Source organism: Patella vulgata, chromosome 5 (genome assembly GCF_932274485.2).
Source record: "Patella vulgata chromosome 5, xgPatVulg1.2, whole genome shotgun sequence".
Classification (NCBI taxonomy): Eukaryota; Metazoa; Mollusca; class Gastropoda; family Patellidae; genus Patella; species Patella vulgata.
This window is the reverse complement of record NC_065883.2, coordinates 64,363,622-64,383,857: the sequence shown is the minus strand read 5'-3', so window position 1 is coordinate 64,383,857 and position 20,236 is coordinate 64,363,622. Positions and strand designations below refer to the sequence as shown.

General features: G+C 33.1%; 1 protein-coding gene across 1 annotated transcript in view; it reads right to left on the bottom strand.

Annotated features, from left to right (window-relative positions):
* Window positions 1–204: 204 nt before the first annotated feature.
* The window catches only part of LOC126820304 (calcium-independent protein kinase C), a 32,100-nt gene continuing 12,068 nt past the window's right edge, over window positions 205–20,236 (bottom strand). The window contains exons 3-15 of the mRNA XM_050548157.2: window positions 14,241–14,394; window positions 12,525–12,556; window positions 10,562–10,653; window positions 9,798–9,933; window positions 8,911–9,044; window positions 7,940–8,021; window positions 7,253–7,374; window positions 6,232–6,405; window positions 5,398–5,552; window positions 4,257–4,395; window positions 3,710–3,898; window positions 2,895–3,044; window positions 205–1,650 (exon numbers count right to left, since the gene is read on the bottom strand). Coding sequence (XP_050404114.1) covers window positions 1,462–1,650; window positions 2,895–3,044; window positions 3,710–3,898; window positions 4,257–4,395; window positions 5,398–5,552; window positions 6,232–6,405; window positions 7,253–7,374; window positions 7,940–8,021; window positions 8,911–9,044; window positions 9,798–9,933; window positions 10,562–10,653; window positions 12,525–12,556; window positions 14,241–14,394 — 1,748 coding nt within the window. The 3' untranslated portion in view covers window positions 205–1,461. The remainder of the gene's footprint in view (window positions 1,651–2,894; window positions 3,045–3,709; window positions 3,899–4,256; window positions 4,396–5,397; window positions 5,553–6,231; window positions 6,406–7,252; window positions 7,375–7,939; window positions 8,022–8,910; window positions 9,045–9,797; window positions 9,934–10,561; window positions 10,654–12,524; window positions 12,557–14,240; window positions 14,395–20,236) is intronic.

Below are 20,236 nucleotides of genomic sequence, written 5' to 3'. Positions count from 1 at the left end.
TTAATCTGTTTTATAAATCTTGAACTGTTTAATAAATCTTAAAACTGTTTAATAAATCTTAAACTGTTTCATAAATCTTAAACTGTTTCATAAATCTTGATAGATCTTAACCTGTTTAAGGTATCTTAAACTGTTTAAGATATCCCAAACAATAACATCCAAAATTTCTTTATCAACATTTATGGTAAAGTAGAAGTTGCAGTCATGAGCATCAAACAAAATGGGAGAAAAAATAATAGTATGGTCATTTTAATCAAATAAAATTTTATGTTTTATTATCTGCATAGCTTAGCGGCATTTAAGAAATGAATCTATTCTGAGCTTTGATTGCATGATTTTTATTGAGATATTTATTATTACCACAATTGCTTCACATCAAATCAAATTTTGTTTTTAAGTACAAGTATTTAAAAAAGTTTTATCATTCAACAAACCCGAGTCCTTACTTAAGCATTTTGCCAGTCTGACGTTTTTACGAATGTAACAATTATGAAATTTAAATGTAAAAATCTGCCTTATCATTTTCTCAGTAGGACGTTTTTACGAATGTAATAATTATGAAATTTAAATGGAAAAATCTGCCTTTTCATTTTCTCAGTAGGACATTTTTACGAATGTAAGAAATTTGAATCTAAAAATCTACCTTTTCCTATATTTCTATTGTAATTTGTATTTAGCTTTTAAAATGGACTGATGGTAGATTTACATACTGGCAAAACCGGACAAGTAAGAGCCTAATGGCCTCTTTCATGAAAACTTAATCTAAAACAGTTGATGGATTCAGTCATTCCATTGGTTGAGAGTAAAAATAGTTTAAGGATTCATTCATTTCATTGGTTGAGAGTTAAACTCCTAACCCACTGATGGAAAGTCTGAATCCTTATTTAACCCAGTTACTTTACGTCATCCCTTATTATAAGCATTATAATCAAAACAATGTTTATAAAGAACTTAGATCTATGCTTCAACTAGAGTCATTGCTAATAACAAACTACAACTTTGGAATAATTAGTTACGTACATTATTTTTGCATGTAAATAAATAAAAGACTAGAGAAAGTCACGGTACCGTAAATATATATAATATATATTAATATATAATAAAGAATCTACATCTATATATTCTAGACTGTGTTAAAACACGTCGCGATAACCTGACCGTGGTGGGCGTCGACACGGTGACAAGTTTCCCAGTATGAATTCTTAGCGAATAACCCAAATGTTTTGGTTATTTATAAAACAACTTAAAACAAGAGGTTTTCAACAAGAACTTGTAACCAGGTCAGTTTGTGTAAAGTATTTTGATTTGGTACTGGTTGTAATCTTATAATCAAGGCTAGGGTATCGACACTCACTGGACCTCATACATACACATACATATATATATTGACTTTATCTTATATATACATACACTGTATATATAGATGTAGTATAAATTATGAAATTGCCTAAAAGCGAATGATCAATGGGTGGGAGGTGGTGTTGGGGTGGCTAATTCCAGCTCTAACTTCCCATAATCTTCATTAATAAATGAGAATCCTCTAAATTCATCTTGATTAATTGCGCGTAGTTCTTCAGGCTCCACTGGAGTAAGGGCTGGTTCCTCAGAAGTGAAGTCCTTGTCAAAGTTATTGGCGTCAGTCTTTGATTTCTGCAAAAAAAAAACACAGAAAAGATATTTTGTGTTCAAAGTTGGCATGGGGTATGTTAAAAGAAAAATAATAAGTTCAAATCCGTCTAGAACCCCAGGGTTTCCATCTATTTTTCGCCGTCTTTATGTCATGAACGCCTTATTCAGGTCACAAATGAACTGTCCACAAGAAGAGAACATAAGCTGCGATTTAACCCAGTATGGATCTAGCATCATAGGGCAATTAGACCCAGTATGGTCCTAGCATAACATGACAATTAGACCCAGTACGGTGCTAGAATCACAGGGCGATGAGACAATGTATGGTGCTAGAATAACATGACAATTAGACCCAGTATGGTGCTAGATTCACAGGGTGATTAGACAATGTATGGTGCTAGGTTCACAGGGTGATTAGACAATGTATGGTGCTAGATTCACAGGGTGATTAGACAATGTATGGTGCTAGAATAACATGACAATTAAACCGAATATGGTGCTAGGTTCACAGGGTGATTAGACAATGTATGGTGCTAGATTCACAGGATGATTAGACAATGTATGGTGCTAGAATAACATGACAATTAAACCCAATATAGTGCAGGGTGATTAGACTCTGTATATTGCTAGCATTACCAGACAATTAAATCCTGTATGGTCTGTGTATGGGTTTTAATGATTACTTGACACAAACTAGGTCATTTTGGGATTAACCCATCTCCCCACCCCTAGTTAAAAAGTGCCAATAGATGATTATATTACATCATACCGGTTGTATATTCCCTATGTTCAGGAGTGGATTTAGGTTAAAGTGCATATATTTCATTGTGAGTGAATAAAAATGAATAGCACCATGACACTTATGAAGCATGTATCAATTCAGCTGATTGGTAGAGATATTTTCAATTTGCTTATGCTCTGTGCCCATCCTCTTGTCTACTAAATTGTCATTAAACAAGAACTGGAAGATTTCACCTGAGCATACTCATAGTCTCAACAGTTTGGTCAAATATGGAGAGAGAAAGAAACAGGGTTTAATGTCCACTTGACACAAACCAGACGATTCAATTTAATTTCAATAATTAACTTTGAGAGTAGGTGTCTTTATAAGTGGGAGGACACCGGAGTACTAGGGGAAAACCCATGAGGTTGGGGTTCAAATATGGAAGATGAACCCTCTTGACAGTTTTAGCTTTGAATATTTATTAGGTATTATGATACAAGTATCAACATAAGCTGTTCTCTATAAAAAGTAAATAACTTACTATTTTTGGTTTAAAAGGTGGTTTTACTTTGCGCTGTTCTAATAATTCCCAATCAATCTTATCATTGAAAAAGGGATGCAAACATATTGCCTTCTCCTGACCTTGGATTTTAACACAGCCTAAACGCTTTGATGGATTCTTTGTCATAAACTGAAGAAAAAAAAATTACCACATGCACAATTTTCAATGATAGTACAGAATGTCAGAGAACAAAGATGTCAGATGTTTTATATTGTCCTGCCATGATCGTTTTGAAAAGTATTTACCAGGTTGAAAATGTATGCTGATTTCTTTGCCACAACTAATACCTTTAATATCAAGTAACTTGTACATAACATAAGATGCCGGGCAACTAAACAACATTATTGTCATTCCAGTTGTACCAGAAATTAATCATGACCTTGGCTTTAACGTCTTGCTGTTCCTCACCAACGTTACTAATGATGACTAGCTATAGTCTAGTCTTATTTCAATTTCCAACTGTCATGGGATCTCTAATGTGCTGCCAATGGTATTTACCAGCCTCCGTGTTTTGTACCATCCAAACATCTGGACACTTTTCCTTGCCAGGTACTTCGTCCTGCACCATTAACACGAGGAACGCAGGTGGAAAATCGTAAAAAAATTTCTGGACCATATAGCAAGACAATATTTGATTAAAATTACGAGGTATTACGTCCTGTACCACTGACAAGGGGAAAGCAGACGGAAAATCGTGAGGAAGTTTCTCGACCATATAGACATATATAATATCTGATTAGAATTACGATGCATAAAAATGGTATATTGCACATTAAATAAGACATTTAACTCACTCCTTTGAGAATAGATACAGCTTCTTTACTAAGCCAGACCGGATAGAGAACATCATCATGAAGAATAGATTCAAATAAATCATCTTCATTATCAGCTTCAAACGGAGGTTGTCCAGCCATCATTTCATACATTAAAACACCTAAAGCCCACCAGTCTACAGATGCATCATATTCTAATTCTTGGAGAATCTAATAACATAGAAAGAATAATATTAGGTTTCTAGATCATTTTGGTTTGGAGAGAGAGAGAGAGAGAGAGAGAGAGAGAGAGAGAGAGAGAGAGAGATCCATTTGACACAAGGTAATTTCAGGACTAACATGGTTCAATTTAATTTCAATATTTTGCTTGTGCATTCAGGCCTTTAGCAGTGGGAAGAAACCTGAGGACCCGGAGAAATCCCACGTACAAGCTAGGAATCTAAACCACACCACTTTACTCAATGACAGACCTTATGATTTAAAGCACATATGTTAGACCATTCAGCCATGTAACCCACTTTCCCCAAATAAATGAAAGAGGATAATCTGGTATTGTAACAGTTCTTACCTCTGGTGCTATGTAATCTGGTGTTCCACAAAATGTTTGTGTTGTTTTACCTTCAAACATGCCTTCTTTACACATACCAAAATCTGCTATTTTACAATGACCTTCTGCATCCAATAATATATTATCTAATTTCAAATCTCTGTAATATAGGAATATAAAAAATAATATATTATCTAATTTCAAATCTCTGTCATATAGACATATAAATAATAACATTCAATTACAATCCTTAAAGATACATTCTTGCTATAATAATTCAAAAATAGATGATAAAAAAAGAAAATGTTGAAAATTTCAGTCAAATTACTTTGTTCTGAACGGAATTGTCACTGCTGGAAGTCTTGACTAGAAATAGGCAGCAATTGTGTCTGCACCATCTATGAGGTTTGACGATCGTTTGATTGACAGACGATAACTCCACCCACATATTCTCGATTATCAAGTAACATGCTCTATGGCTATGGTAGCCTCGCTTGGCAGGCCTTTAATCACCAGCTTCCGGTAGTGACATCAGCGACTAACGGTAAACATTTAGCTTGGTCCAACATTTATTGATTTAATTTTAAATGGACGATTGTTTAAATCCAAACTGTATCCAAGCCATCCATGGCTATACAGAGTTGATTTTGAGCTTGTTGTGTAAATAAAGGTCTAATTAATAATTTCTATAACATATGAAGCCTAAATCAAGACTTGCAATAGGCAGATTTAGCTCTTGCATAATGTATGTTTGATTTGGGATATGTGGGCATATGCCGACCTTATGCACAGCCGGATTAAGCTTACATGGGTCCCTTATCTGTAATTCAAACAGGACCCCATCTATCGAACTGATTACAAGTGTCTGTTAATATTATTGTAATTTTATGGAAATATAATAATGGGAATTCATTTGTTCAACTTCAAAATCTACAGTCAAAAGAAGAAATTATTTCCTATAAATGTATTAGTCATTGCCAAAATTTGACAACCCTTAATCTGCCAGTGCTCTCACAACAAGTAAAAACTAGTTTTAATTGGGCCATCTGAAATGCATCTAAAACTAGTGTTTGACAATCCAGTGAGTCAGACATCTTCTACTTTTGCGTCTGGTTGCAGACAGTTTTTAACCAGTCTTGCTAAATGTAAACAATCTTCTTACCTGTATATTATTCCATGTCGATGAAGAAACATAAGTGCAAGCGTCACTTCAGCCGCATAGAATCGAGCTCGAGGTTCATCAAACTTGCGTGCTCGCTGAATTTGAAACATCAAGTCTCCACCATTTACATATTCCATAACAAAAAATAACCGCTCCTGAAATATCAGAAATTCTTATTGGAAGGGAAAATTGGGTAACTATGCCGTGTCTGTGTAACTTGCTCTTGATGTTACATAAACTTGAGCTGAAATTTTTACAGAAGGCAATTAGGCTATTTCTAAAAATTTTAGATGAATAATGAATTTGATAGTGGAATCATCTACCGAACGGAATTAAAGGGTCGCATAGTGCACATATACTTTTGATGGCCCACACTACATGAAGATCTGACAGGTTGTACTAGAATGTCGCATCAGGGGTCGTACGAGCGGCTTATGATCCTATGACGTCAGACATTGATTAATCAATCGGCATTGATGTTTCTAGTGCTTCACCCACAGTTCCGTGCATCGTAACAGACTGTTTCATTGGCTAATCCCTCACTTCAACCAGAATGCCAGTAATGCCAGATCCTAGTGTAGTAAAGACAATTAAAACAAAATTTTGAACTATAAAAAACAAAATGAAATAGGTTCTGTGTTTTAATCATATTGATCCTCTTTGTGACAGTTGTGATTGTTTTTGGACTTCATTTGGAGCATGCTCATGTATGGATATTGTACAATACAAATAGACTAAATGATGACTGCACGCAAATGACTAAGATCATAAATAATGAATATGACAGTGGAATCATGATGAAATTACAATTCAAATGTGTTTGTGTTGTCTTACCTCTGTTTGGAAGCAGGAATGAAGAGCTGTAAGAAAAGGGTGTTTGGCTGACAGAGCTAATATTCTCTTCTCTGTCATGGTGCATTCTACATCATCATCTTGTATTATCACATCTTTTTTTAATACCTTTATAGCATATACTTCATCTGTACCCTTTCTTTCTGCTAACATAACCTAATATACAAAATAATATACAACATTATTATATCCATAACATAACATTATGTATGCACTAATGATATATAGTATTATTATAATATCCTTAACATAATATTAATATGCAACATTATTATAATATCTTTAACATAACCTATATACATAATAATAATATTATTATAATATCCTTAACCTAGAATACCTAATATTAATATACAACATTATTATAATGTTCTTAACCTAATATACATATTAATATGAAATATTATTATAATGTCCTTAACATAATCTCATATACAACGTACATAGTAATAATATACAACATTATTAGTATCATAATATCCTTAACATGACCTTATATACATCATTATCATAATAGCCTTATATACATAATCTACAGCATTATTATAACCGACAAATAAATGTAGAGTTATAACTGTAATAAAAGGACAAGGTTTTTCATACCAGCGTAACGAATATAGATTACCATACCTCTAAAATACTGTACTTATGAATAAAGATTATTTTGTAATTACTTTTGAAACATTGATGACCCAACAATAGTTCAATGAAGTTACCAAGCACTCCTTGTGCTTGTTCATTATACAGAGTATTCAAATAAAAAGTTCTTGTAACTCTAAACTAACGCCCTAAAACTGTGGTTACGAATAACCTCTTCCTTCATAAAAACACAACTTTATGTATTTAATATTTTTTAGTTTATTTCATGAACCGTTTCAATACTTATTCATGAAAAACTTAAAATAAAACTTTTACTGCCTTTTCATTGATTAAGACCTCTCAAATTTACAGTGAGATTTTATCCCTCAACCAACAAAAAGATTTTTTGAATTAATCCACTTACCTTTCCAAAACTTCCTTTTCCTAAAACTTTGATAAAGTGGAAATCTGTTAGCTTATGTCTTGGTTTGCTACGACCCCGTTCTGCTGAGGGACTCCGTGTTTGTGAACTGTGCTGGTCATTAGCTACAAAGACAATTCATATAACACCATGAATACATTTCAGATAGTTTATTTGGTCAAATTGGCAAGAATGAACTTTTTAAGAGTGACCATTTAATAATTTTTTTTTAAAAGAAATAGGAAACAATCTTAACAGGCAGTCCAAAAGAACTACAAAGGACTAACCAATTCCATCCATAAAACTGCAGGGCATTAACTAGGATAACAAAGAACGGTGTTTAAAAACCCCAGTAATGCTGTAGTCAAATCTGAGATGCTGTAAGTGTCAGTCTAATACCCAACCATAGTAATATGATCATTGAGTGGCATTGAGCTAGATAAACAAACACAACACCATTTATATGGAAGACAATCACTGGTTTGTACACATTTTTTTATTTTATAAACAATATTTTTATTCAGTAAATCTGAAATTGAATTGGGGAACAGGCTATGCCTATATGTTCTCTTATCATTATCAACCACAATGATAACATTCTGCTGTATGTATACAAAACAGTGATTGTTTTCCATATAAATTGTGTTGTGTTTTTTATTATTAATATCATGATGTAAACTGTCAACTTACAGGGCATCATAGGTATAGGTGATGATAATGATCTCTCATGTAAATTACTTGCACTTCTATTGGGTGATTCACTAATTGATGCCTGAAATAATTATTACAATATCAAATTATCTCCCTTTATCTACATTTCATAAATCTTAAATTATTAAAGGTCAATATCTAGCTGTGAAGCTGTTTTCAGTTAGCAGATCAACTATGGTCTGTAACAAATCATTACTATCCTTGGTGCCATGGATTTTCAAACTGTATGTTATTTACTTATAATACAAACGAAATGAAAAGAAATAGGGTTTAACATCCTACTTTTCTGCCCAGACTTGGCTAATGAAAATGGGTGAATGCCATATGCCATACAATGTGCTATGAGGGAAATTTTGCCCAGACAGAGGCACTACGTCCTACTCCTATTTTGAATTCCAACTGTCAAGGGGTCTTTTATGTGCAAGCCAATGTGTATGCAGGACCTCAGTTTTCCGTCCCATCCGAACGACTAGATACTATCCTTGCCAGACTCTGTTCAGCACCTACAGACAAGGGGAATTACTGGGATCGAACCCCGGTTCACCTAGTTAGTGAGCCACCGCAGATCCCTATCTAAAATACATCTGGTGGCACTAATAAACAATAATGTTAAGACTGATGTCATGTTTGACAAGCAGAACCTTTTAAAGAAATATCAGGCCACAGATGGTTCAATTCAGATCAGTAATCACAAAGAATTGATGAATTGAAAATTTCGACGCATTCAGTATTCTCTGCAGATGACATAAGCAAGACAATGGCCACTATAAATGTTGGATAAAAACTTTTGATTTGCTTCTTTAAAATCGAATTGAATCCAAGCCGTGAGATTATCTACCCTTGACATTTCAGTTTTCATTTCTTAATTAAATGTTAAATAATCAATTTCGGGGTTGATTAAGCTGTTCAAAATTAGATGTCTGGAAAATGCTGATGAAAGTCTAACTTACCTTTTTCGGCTTCCTACTGAGCTTATCTCCCGAGATTCCCATAGATTGTAACGCTTGGGCCATATCCCGCATGTTGATCCCACAATTATTAGGTATATTTTTTTGACATCGCTTATGTATATTCATTTTACATACTGCAAAAGAAAAGTATACATGAAGAAGTACTGCATATAAAAACACAAAGTGTCTATAGCAGAACAGAAATTTTCCTTTTAACAAACAAACGAAATTAACCTTACAACAAACAATTTCAATTCTGGAAATTTTGATTATCTGAAAATCTTTTGAAACTATTCTATCGGACTGTTCCGTTCCCCCATCCGTATCTTGTTTGTGGTACTACAGTGAAAAAGCTTTCTAATCATCCAACTGAACAATGCATATATCAATTTGAGCAAATGCAATACCTTTAGAAATAATCAACTGAAAGTCAGTAGGTATTTTTTGTTTTTTACTAATCTGAACAATGTTATCTTTTGTCCTTACAGTATGCTAAAGATTTCACAAAGTGATCAAGTGCGACTTCAGAAGCGCTCATCATTTGGGCTTCTTTGCCTCACTAATGTGAACAACATATATAAATTTCCATAAGATCAGAAGATAAATGTAGTTGGGGTCTAATGCCATACTTTTCTGGACCTAATGGGCTAATAAAGATGGACATATGATCGACCAGACACTGTCAGGCCCTTCAGTCTGCACCAGTGCACCGCTGACAAGAAGCCATGCAGCAAAATCCTGAGGAATTTTCTCGGCCCAACACCGGGAGCAATTGATCGGAGCCATTGACGAGAGCAACAATATTAACACACCATTTAAAGCCTTTTCCCACTTATTTTATACCCTAGATATATGTATACAAATTTTTGTTATATTTTACAACCTACCTTCACATTGAAGACCTTGTCTTATTATTCCATATAATAAAGAACCACAATGATCACAAAATGTGGGTCGTTTGTAATTGTGGCAGTTAAACCGATGAGGAATATTTATGTTAAATCTTGTACCAATTGCAACAGCCTGTAAAATAAAATGATAGCAGCCCATTAACATAGTTATCTGTTAAACAATAAAATAAATATAGCTAACTTTCAACATAATAATCATATTCTTCATTATAGATGCATAATAACTGGGTTGACTCCAAAAAACTGTTAAAATATTTGAGTCTGCCTAATAGTACATTCAAATAGTTTGAATAAAAACTGTTGCTCTCGGAAGAAATCAGAAGTTTTCTCTTCCTGGAGTAACAGTCTGAAACCTTTTTTATTTTAGATAATGTTGAAAAATATAATAGATATTTATTTTCAAAAGACAATTACTGGATCTAAATGAAAATATACTAGTGTCCAAAAGAAAGTATACACACTAAAAATATGATTAAGTTTTGTTTGAATAAAAAAAATGTGATAAAACTACACTGAACATGTCTCGTGTGTCCAAACTCAATATTTGTAAGCAAATAAATAGCAAAACAAATGGACATTGTACCCAAATACCGCATACAATGGAAAAACGACTTTGTTTGAAGCAGGACAAAATGCATAGTGTATACTTTCTTTTGGACATTAGTATATTTTCTATTGCAAGAAAGGCAAAAGAATATAGATAATTTGATAAAAAATATAAATGAAAGGGGACTACTTACATTACTGACCTCATCTGTGGGGTTGTCCTTCGAACCAGGACATTTTGTGACAGCATGTTGATGACATCGTTTATGCACTACACAAGTACATACTATAAACAGAAATACAACAAATAAATAATCATGTCAACTTTCCCAAATATTAGAATGTGATTTAAAGGAGTTGAAATATTAAAATGTGATTTAAAGGAGTTAAATATTAGAATGTGATTTAAAGGAGTTGAAATATTAGAATGTGATTTAAAGGAATTAAATATTAGAATGTGATTTAAAAGAGTTAAATATTAAAATGTGATTTAAAGGAGTTAAATATTAGAATGTGATTTAAAGGAGTTAAATATTAGAATGTGATTTAAAGGAGTTAAATATTAGAATGGGATTTAAAGGAGTTTAATATTAGAATGGGATTTAAAGGAGTTAAATATTAGAATCGGATTTAACAGAGTTTAAATATTAGAATCGGATTTAGAGGAGTTAAAATATTAGAATGTGATTTAAAGGAGTTTAATATTAGAATGGGATTTAAAGGAGTTAAATATTAGAATGGGATTTAAAAGAGTTTAAATATTAGAATCGGATTTGAAGGAGTTAAAATATTAGAATGTGATTTAAAAGAAGTTAAATATTAGAATGGGTTTTAAAGGAGTTTAATATTAGAAGTGATTTAAAGGAGTTAAAATATTAGAATGGGCTTTAAAGGAGTTTAATATTAGAATGTGATTTAAAGGAGTTAAAATATTAGAATGTGATTTAAAGGAGTTAAATATTAGAATCGGATTTAACAGAGTTTAAATATTAGAATCGGATTTAAAGGAGTTAAAATATTAGAATCGGATTTAAAGGAGTTAAACATCTGATTTAGATAGAAAAAAAAGGGGGGGGGGAAGTTTTAAATTGATCATTTGATTAAATTTTTGTCACAAATGATTAAGTCAATTTGTTTACTATTATTATTTTCAATTTTAATTTACACTGTTTAACAAAAGATAGGCTATATCTAAACACTGGCTTTATCTATAGATGTAAAAGTTTCAACAAAGTCAGAATCCACTAAACAAATCAATGTATAAAATCCAAGGAAGTCGACAATTTCATTTTGGACCCATATGAAGGAGTTCTTTTTATTTTAAAGCTATCATTAGGCCGTAACAGGCAAATATTCATATTTCTAAAACTTATTCAAACCCATAATTCTCAGTGTAAGTTATGGCCACTTAAAGTTTACATTATTTTCTATTGATTTCACACCATCATGTGACTATATTTGATTTTTATCTGGTAACATCAAGGCCATGACATTATCTAACCTTCAATTTCTGATTTAATAACCTACATCAAGGCTATGACATTATTTAACCTTCAATTTCTGATTTAATAATCTACATTACTAACTTAGTAACCCTTATTCAGCCTTTGTTTAAACTTATATCTGACAATGAGTAGGGTTGTCTGCCTAACCCAGACCCTAACACACAATTAAATCATTGAAATAAAAGTGTACTTATGTTAGTCCCAAAATGAGATAGTGTGTGTTGGATGGACAATAAAGCCCCATTTCTTTCTCTCTTTATTTTAAATAATGACATTTAATGGTCTTTGGTTATGTCGCTTTTGTAATGAAAGATGTTTATAAAATGTTTGGTATTTTTGGATCAAGAAATTGATTTCAGTAGATAACATCTGCAATAAACTTGTTTATATATGACTGGTAAGTTGATTTACAAGCCCTGTCACAATTTCTTGCCAAATAATAGCCAAGACATAAATGGCTCTTAATTTTTATCTTTTACTATATTGACAAATAAATGATTGTGATTTTTTAAAATAGCAATCTTTTCATCATTGAGATTTTTAAAATATCATTTGTTGATATGAACAATAATTATGTAAATCTGTCAGTAGACAGGAGACAAAACGATCCTATCTACATATCATTATTAAAATCATATTGATTTTAACTTACCTTGACATTGGTAGCCTTGCTTACCCAGCCCCCTGAAAAATGAAAACATTGAGAATAAGTAATGTACATTGTTTTACACTGTAGATAAGACCATTCAGACTGGCAAATACATTATAAAGTGAAGTTTGTTTAAAGACTTTAGTATTTTCCAGGAAGTATTCATGGATGAAATAGGATGTAGTCGTGTGTTGTCTGTAAACTCAGTATTTCAGTCTATAAGATCAAGATACGCATTCAGACAAATTCTTAGTCTCATTCACTCCTGCCTAAATTGTCTTTATTTCGCCTACAACGAATATATTAGTTTAAACAAGGGATAGATATGGATTGGCAAACATCCAACCTTGAATATGCCAAATTGGATATGAAGATTTGTCTCAATCCATGCCACTGTATACAAATTTGGCACTATTTCATACAGACTAATATTTGTCATAGTTGATAATTTCTGGAGCAATGGACACTCACAAATTTTAAAAACAAAACTTATTTATATAATTACAAAATTTCATGATTTGCAAACAAAAAGTGACTAATACTCTACCACTAATCTGCGGATGAATGTGCAGAACATTGATTAATTCTTGTTCTTCTTGGGGGCGATTCAAAAGACAGGTTGCCAAGCAATGAAACATATGCCAACAACAGGTAAATGGTCCGAGTGGTCAACAAGGGTTGTCGCATATTTATTCTTTTGTAGGTCATAGGGGGGGGGGGGGGCCCTTACAAGACAATTTCATACAGATCAGATTATAATTTTCGTCGTTTGAGGGTTCACAAGGTTTTGCAATTCTAAAAGTAATTAACGAAAATTGCTGAAATTCAACAAGTTTCTTTGTTTCACTAATTTAAATGATGCATATAAATTTCATACAGATCAGGGGCGATGGCAATATACAACCACATTTCCATGTGAGAGTATAAAAAAGCCTATAGCTTCGCCATTTCAAGTACAATTGACATGAAACCTGGCATTCTAGTTCCTTTGAGACAATTGTGCATAGATTGACAGACTATGATTCTTGATATAACGTTACAATATCACGCACATACTGGTTTGGATATGATGTGTAGAACATGCATATCTAAACATCTTTTCTTGTCAGTCAATTTTTGAAATACTTTGGGTGCTCTCGTGGGTTCTTATTGGTAAATATAAGGAACGACTCAAGGTATCAGTCAATAAATTTAGCTATTGCAAGCAGTGGAAAACAACGCCAACTCTCGTAAAGTAGTTTTATGTAGCTGGAGACTAGGAGGACATCTAAACTGGGATCTCGGCGATACATAAGGGGTTCAGGAAGACGACGTAATATCGTGAGAAGCAACCCCTATAACCAGTGAAGATTAGACGAACACTTTGGTAGTGATAAACAAATTTATTATTGTAAATGTTTTGGACAAGTGGCGTCCTTCTTCACTTGTCCGAAACAATTACAATAATAAATTTGTTTATCACTACCAAGGATTTTGTCTAATCTTCACTGGTTATAGGGGTTGCTTCTCAACAAATTTAGCTATATGGATTCTTAACTGCTATAGAGATATTATGGATGAAAGAATATTACAGGTAAATAAATCGGTTACTAACAAATGCGATAAATGTGTCTGGGTATTTTAATGTCAGTCACACCCTCTTAATTACATCAATTAACATCATTCAATTAATAATACATACATGATTCATATCTATATCATCAATATATTTCAACTTACCAAATAAAATCTTTACATAATGAGCAAAATGTTGGCTGCCGGAGAAACGTGGCCATGAATTTGTGTCCGTGCACCTGATGTACACGCCTTCGCATAGCCCCTCTCCGTCGAATAACCATGTCCTTTTCTTTAAACGCTTTTTCTTTAGGTTGCTCTGAAATAATATAAAGGGTTTTTTCTCGAATAAAGGATGATTGGTCACAATTATACTAATTTTATTATCTAATATCTCTGAGCATGATTTGAGCAATAAAGAAATCTAACTAATATGAGCATAGACGGAGTGCCAATGAGTGAGTTTTTTTATGGGTGTTTGGTTGGGGGCATGCTCTCCCAGGAATTTCTTATTTCTAGAAGCTGGGAAATGCATCTTCTGCAATTTTGTGACAGTAGTTACACTAAAAATATGTATTATGAAATTATTGGACATTGAGCAAAGCTTCATTTTTCATTACGACCAATGGGTAATATGAGTCGTTCATGGCTGACTTTTGTCCACTCCTAGCTTTGTTCTCAACAGTTCCGGCATCCTCAAAGTTTCCAATTCGTTGTTGAAGATAAATAATTAAATCTTTTGTATCTTAATTAGTTTATTACTACTCCTCCGATACATACTATCAACAGTAATTCAAGATTGATAAATACACCATAGATAACTCCATTAGATAACTCCATTATTAATACCTCATTAAGTTATAATTGGTCAGCTTCATGATAATTATAACAATGTAGCTTTATATAACCAGAAAAATTATTAGAAATGATCAAGGCCGCAATTCTGTGGTGTACAAGTACTGTTTATTCATATTTCTACTAAACTTCTCTAGTCCAGAACAGAGTATTGCTGAAGGCTGAATAAAGATAAAGTTCACAACAAATTCGAAAACAGAATCCATTCCAAACTGAAGCCTCCATCACATAAACAAGATTTCGTTTAAGGGGCGTTAACTCCAGAACTGAAGATTGTGGAACACGGAATAGGGTTCATCCTCTCATGGCCCCAATACTTACACCAAAAATGAAAGAAATCCATTAAAAACTGTATCCTCTAACGCATGAACAATTTTTCTGAGAAGGAGGTCGTAGAATGCTGAGTGTCGATAGGGTTCGTCCTCTATGACCCCAATGCTTGAAAAAAATTGGGAAAAAATCTGTTCAAAACTGTATCAATTATCATGTTAACAAGGTTTGTGGATAAAGGGGGTGGGGGCAGAGGGATAACTCCGGAATGCAAGGATCGATAGGATTTGTCCTCTCATCATGCCCCAACTCTTCAAACTAAATTGGAAAAAAAATCTGTTATTAACTGTACTAAGCCTCTATCGTGTATACAAGGATTTTGGGAAAAGGGGAATAACTCAGAAACGACAGTTCTCGGAGCACTGAAAATCAATAGGGTTTATCTTCTCACAACCCCAATGATTCAAGTCAAATTTGAAAAACATGTCAAAATTCTAGCCTCTACCACATTAATGAAAAATTGCGATGTCAGAATGACAAGGGCAGTAACTCCAAATACTTAATATTATTAAATCTCACATTTACAAACTTTTCTCATGAGATCTCAATGAAGCTCAGCTTCAATACTTTTGGATTATGGAGTCTGTTGTTTTATGTAACTTTTAACTTTTTCTCCCTCCAGATCTGGTCTATCAACCAGTATATGTAGGTACAACATTTTTAACTAATATTGATATTTGAGGATGTACATTAACAGTTTCCCTAGGGGGCGTCAAGACCTTACCCTGCTCGCACAGAACATTGAAAAGATGTCAAATAATGTCGTTCTGGCACAACTCCACAATAATCCTATACATGTATGCATCTAAATGAGCAGAAATATAGTCTCAAAGCTGATTTTATCAGATTCGTGGTTAATCTCCCAAACCTCTCGCCAAACTTGACATTCTCTACCCTTGTCCCCCTCCTACCCAAATTCCAGAACACGCCCCTGATTAATCCAGTCAGCATCCCTTCTTGCCAGTGGATGTTGTATGTTCAGTTCTGAGTATTATCCCTGACAGGTAATTGGGATGTCAGACTGGTTAGATCTATGTATAGTCTTACAGGTCATTTAGAAATCGCCCTTGACATGGTGACCCTTTTCCATTATAGAATTATTTTAAACAGCTGAGCATGTGGAACCTCATTATATTCATGAACTTACTGCCCACTCACCCCCCCCTACGATCACCCCCCCCCCTCCCCACACCTCCCGTCTAGAGCTGTCACTATCTGTGACCAGAGGACTAGTACTAAACTGTATTTTCCTTTAAGACTTTAAGACTAAGATTGATTCATCCTAAAATTTATAATTAAAAACATGAAGGTCAAGTCCATGTTAAAATAATAAGTTCAATGTATAAATACTTCATCTAAAAATTCATGTTTTATTAAGGCAACAGATGATTTTAGCAACAAAGCCAAAAGATAAGACCGATATAACTCTAGATAATATTCATTTCCAAATTTAATTCACCCCAAATACAGTGATGCTATTTTGGCCCTTTTTCCCATTTTCAGATTTTTGGATAATGGCTATTTTTGAATTTAGTGAGGTATGTACATCATATCCTTTCTGCTTCTTACCGCATTAGAATTCAGTCAATAATCTTGGCGGTCAGAATGTGCCACAGGCAATTATCGACACGACACTGTCAACTGACATCAATAAGTTGTACACAACTGGTAATCGCTTGACATCAATAGGCTGTAAGATATCCAATACCACTGACGACAAGTGACGATATATGACATCCAATTCATGACGTCGTTCAGTTTTTTTAATCCTTACAGTTAACAAAACAAAAACCCCATGAAGAGTTAATAATTACTTATTACTTTAAGATGTTTATCAGCCTTCATTTGTACTACTTTATTACATGTGGAAATTTATGGGCAGCATAACAATTATGAGACCCCAAATTTAGAATATTTCTAAACTGAATTACTAAATCCAATTACATGTACGTAACATGGGTGAACCCTTGCAAAATGTAGTGCTCACACAAATATTCAAAGTATGAAAAGATTTTCAAAGCTATTTGAAATAATGTTTTGGTACTCTATGAGATATTTACTACGGTCATTTAAGGAAATCAAATAATATCTCAAAAATAAACAAACAAAATTAAAAAAAAACAGCCGTAAATTTATCATTCAAATTCAATCAAATATTGAAATAGCATTCTAAGTGATTATTACTTGTCACTTTTAAGGTAATAACAATGGGACATATTAATTAAGTTGTATCAAAATACTGCCAAGTTGACAACTTAATAACACAATCAAAATTATAGTAATATTATAATAGGAAACATGGGATCAAAAACTTCTTTTTAACTATCAATATTTATTGAAATACCATAAATTATTCCATATTTGTAAACTACCGGCCATAAATTATTTCAGATTTTTAAACTACTGGCCATAAATTATTTTAGATTTTTAAGGGATTGTCAAGTGTGGGTCACATATTTTATTGATTCATGCCAAAATATTACGCAGTCAACAAACCAAGTATAAACATGTAACACAAAGGCAAAGATAGGATAAAAAAAAAACAACCTTGTTTTACCAATATTTGTAATTGAAATCATAGTAAATTCTATCAGGTTTTTAGACTAAGTATTTATTTATTTATTTTGGTATGTATTTATTATTCTAAGAAACAACACATTCAGAATAAAAACAGAAATTAAGAAAAAGAAAAATGTAAAAGTAATGATAAAAGGACTACCAATCTGTTTCACAGAGTATTCGAAAGTCTTCTAATATCTCTGTAAAAGATGACTGCCTTCGACACATGACGTCATATCACGCAGCGTCAACCATTGGCTCAATGGCGCATGCATTGTTTACTGATTTGAGCAGAATGGCGCCTTTTACTCATTTTAATACCCATTAACACTAAAATAGGAAATAACTTTTACCTACAAATACTTCAAACGTCTTTATTTTTCGAGAACATAAAAAAAACGTTTTAGAATTTAATTTGTCTGCGGAAAAAAGTTAATATTTGGGGCTTATTAAGTCGCATCGATGTCATCCTTATCAGTGATTGTCGCGGCCTAGTGAATATTCACTGGGTATCAGTCTGAAAGACTACCCGTAAATGATTGAATTATGATAAGATGTCATGAAAAATCAGAGAGAGAGACTAACACATGGTTCAATTTTATTTCAATAATTCGCTTTGGTGTAGGGGTCTTTAGTAGTGGGGGGAAACCGGAGGACCCGGAGAAAACCCACGAGGTTGGACAGGCAACACTACTCCTTGTCACAGACCTTATGATACAATGCGCACGTGCTGACCAGTCGGCCATCCACCCTATGAAAAATCAGCTTCTTAAAGATAACTCATGTTGTACTGTACTCTTGTTTTTTTTCCAATGGGGGGAATTTCAAGCATGGGGACACCTATTGTACACATACATGTATTAGGCAATTGTAGAATAAAATTTTTTTTTTTTTTTTTAACTAATATTTCTCAATGAAATCAAAATATATTCTATCGGATTTTCAAACTTCATAGTTGTCAATTTTTTATAATGTTAAAGTATTTGTCAAGTCTTGCAAGGTAAACCAATAGAACAGGAATAAGTACAGCCCATATTATAAATCGTATTCTTTATTTGTGTAAAGGGTGTCTATCAAGGATGTGTCAGAAACTGAAAGTGAGTTGGGTGGGAAAGTGGGCGGGTATAATTAATATTGTCGTACTTTAGGGAGTCGTAGAATCAGACCATGACCATAGTCCTGTTAGTAAATACCACACATCCTTGAATACACACACGTAATTTATTTCTTGAATAGTCCTTGGTGTTTAGGGTGTGGGAATGGGATTATATTAATGTAGGTAATAAAAATCATGTAGGCTGAAACGTGATATCAAGGATACGTGCAAGAGGGAACATGTTGAATCATGACCAAACCAATTCTTCTTCACTTTATTAGCTACAATATTCTAACCCAGTGATTTGTACAGATCCTTATATACAAATCCTTATATGAGAGAGAGTGAGAGAGAGAGAGAGAGAGAGAGAGTCCACTCCACACAAACTTGTTCATTTCGGGACTAACATATGGTTCAATTTTATTTCAATAATTTGCTATTGTGTAGGGGTCTTTAGCAGTGGGAGAAAACTGGAGGACCCAGAGAAAATCGATGAGGTTAGACAGGTGACCCTACTCCTTGTAACATATAAACAGGGAATCTTTGGATTGACAAGACTATGTTTTATTCTAGAAGGTTTAAAAGTTTCTATTTCCACTTGTTCTGGAACATTGTGCCTCTAAATGGCATTATGCCTTCTACTATGAGTCTCACAATTATTACGAGAATATGGGCTAAATAATGACAAAGCCTTCAAAAGTTAACAAGAAGACTATTGGTTGTGATTCTGTAATTCAGAGAAATCTTGTGTTGTAAGAGAAAATCAAATAGACCTTTAATATCTTTCACAGAAAACATTCTTTTGATATTGTAGCAAGTTGGTGAAAATCTTTTATACCATAGCAAATCTTTATATAATATTTATATCAATGAATATGGACAAATTCTTTATGTCTTAATTGGATTGAAATGAAATTAATCTTATCTTTAGTTTAAGTAAATATAACTTTGCCTTGAAGCTAAATGAATGACTTGACAAATGTCACTAACTTCCTACTTGGGTTTCCTAATAGTTGAAATTCTTAATGATAAAATAATTAGTACATATAGTGCTCATATGGATACTGATTTTTGAGATTTGAATATTCAAGAGGTATAATGGAATGAAAACATAATAATTGGCGTATTGGTCACCAATATAGTGCACATGTTAAAGGCTCAATACCACTCTTGTTGTAACTGAATAATATGTCCCAATCTTTATTCTGGTCAACAAATTGTACTATTTTACAATATTCCAATTAATTGATGATACAAATTTCATCTTAACACACCTAATTTAAAAAATTGGAAAAATTCAACTAAATGATTTGAAAAGCTT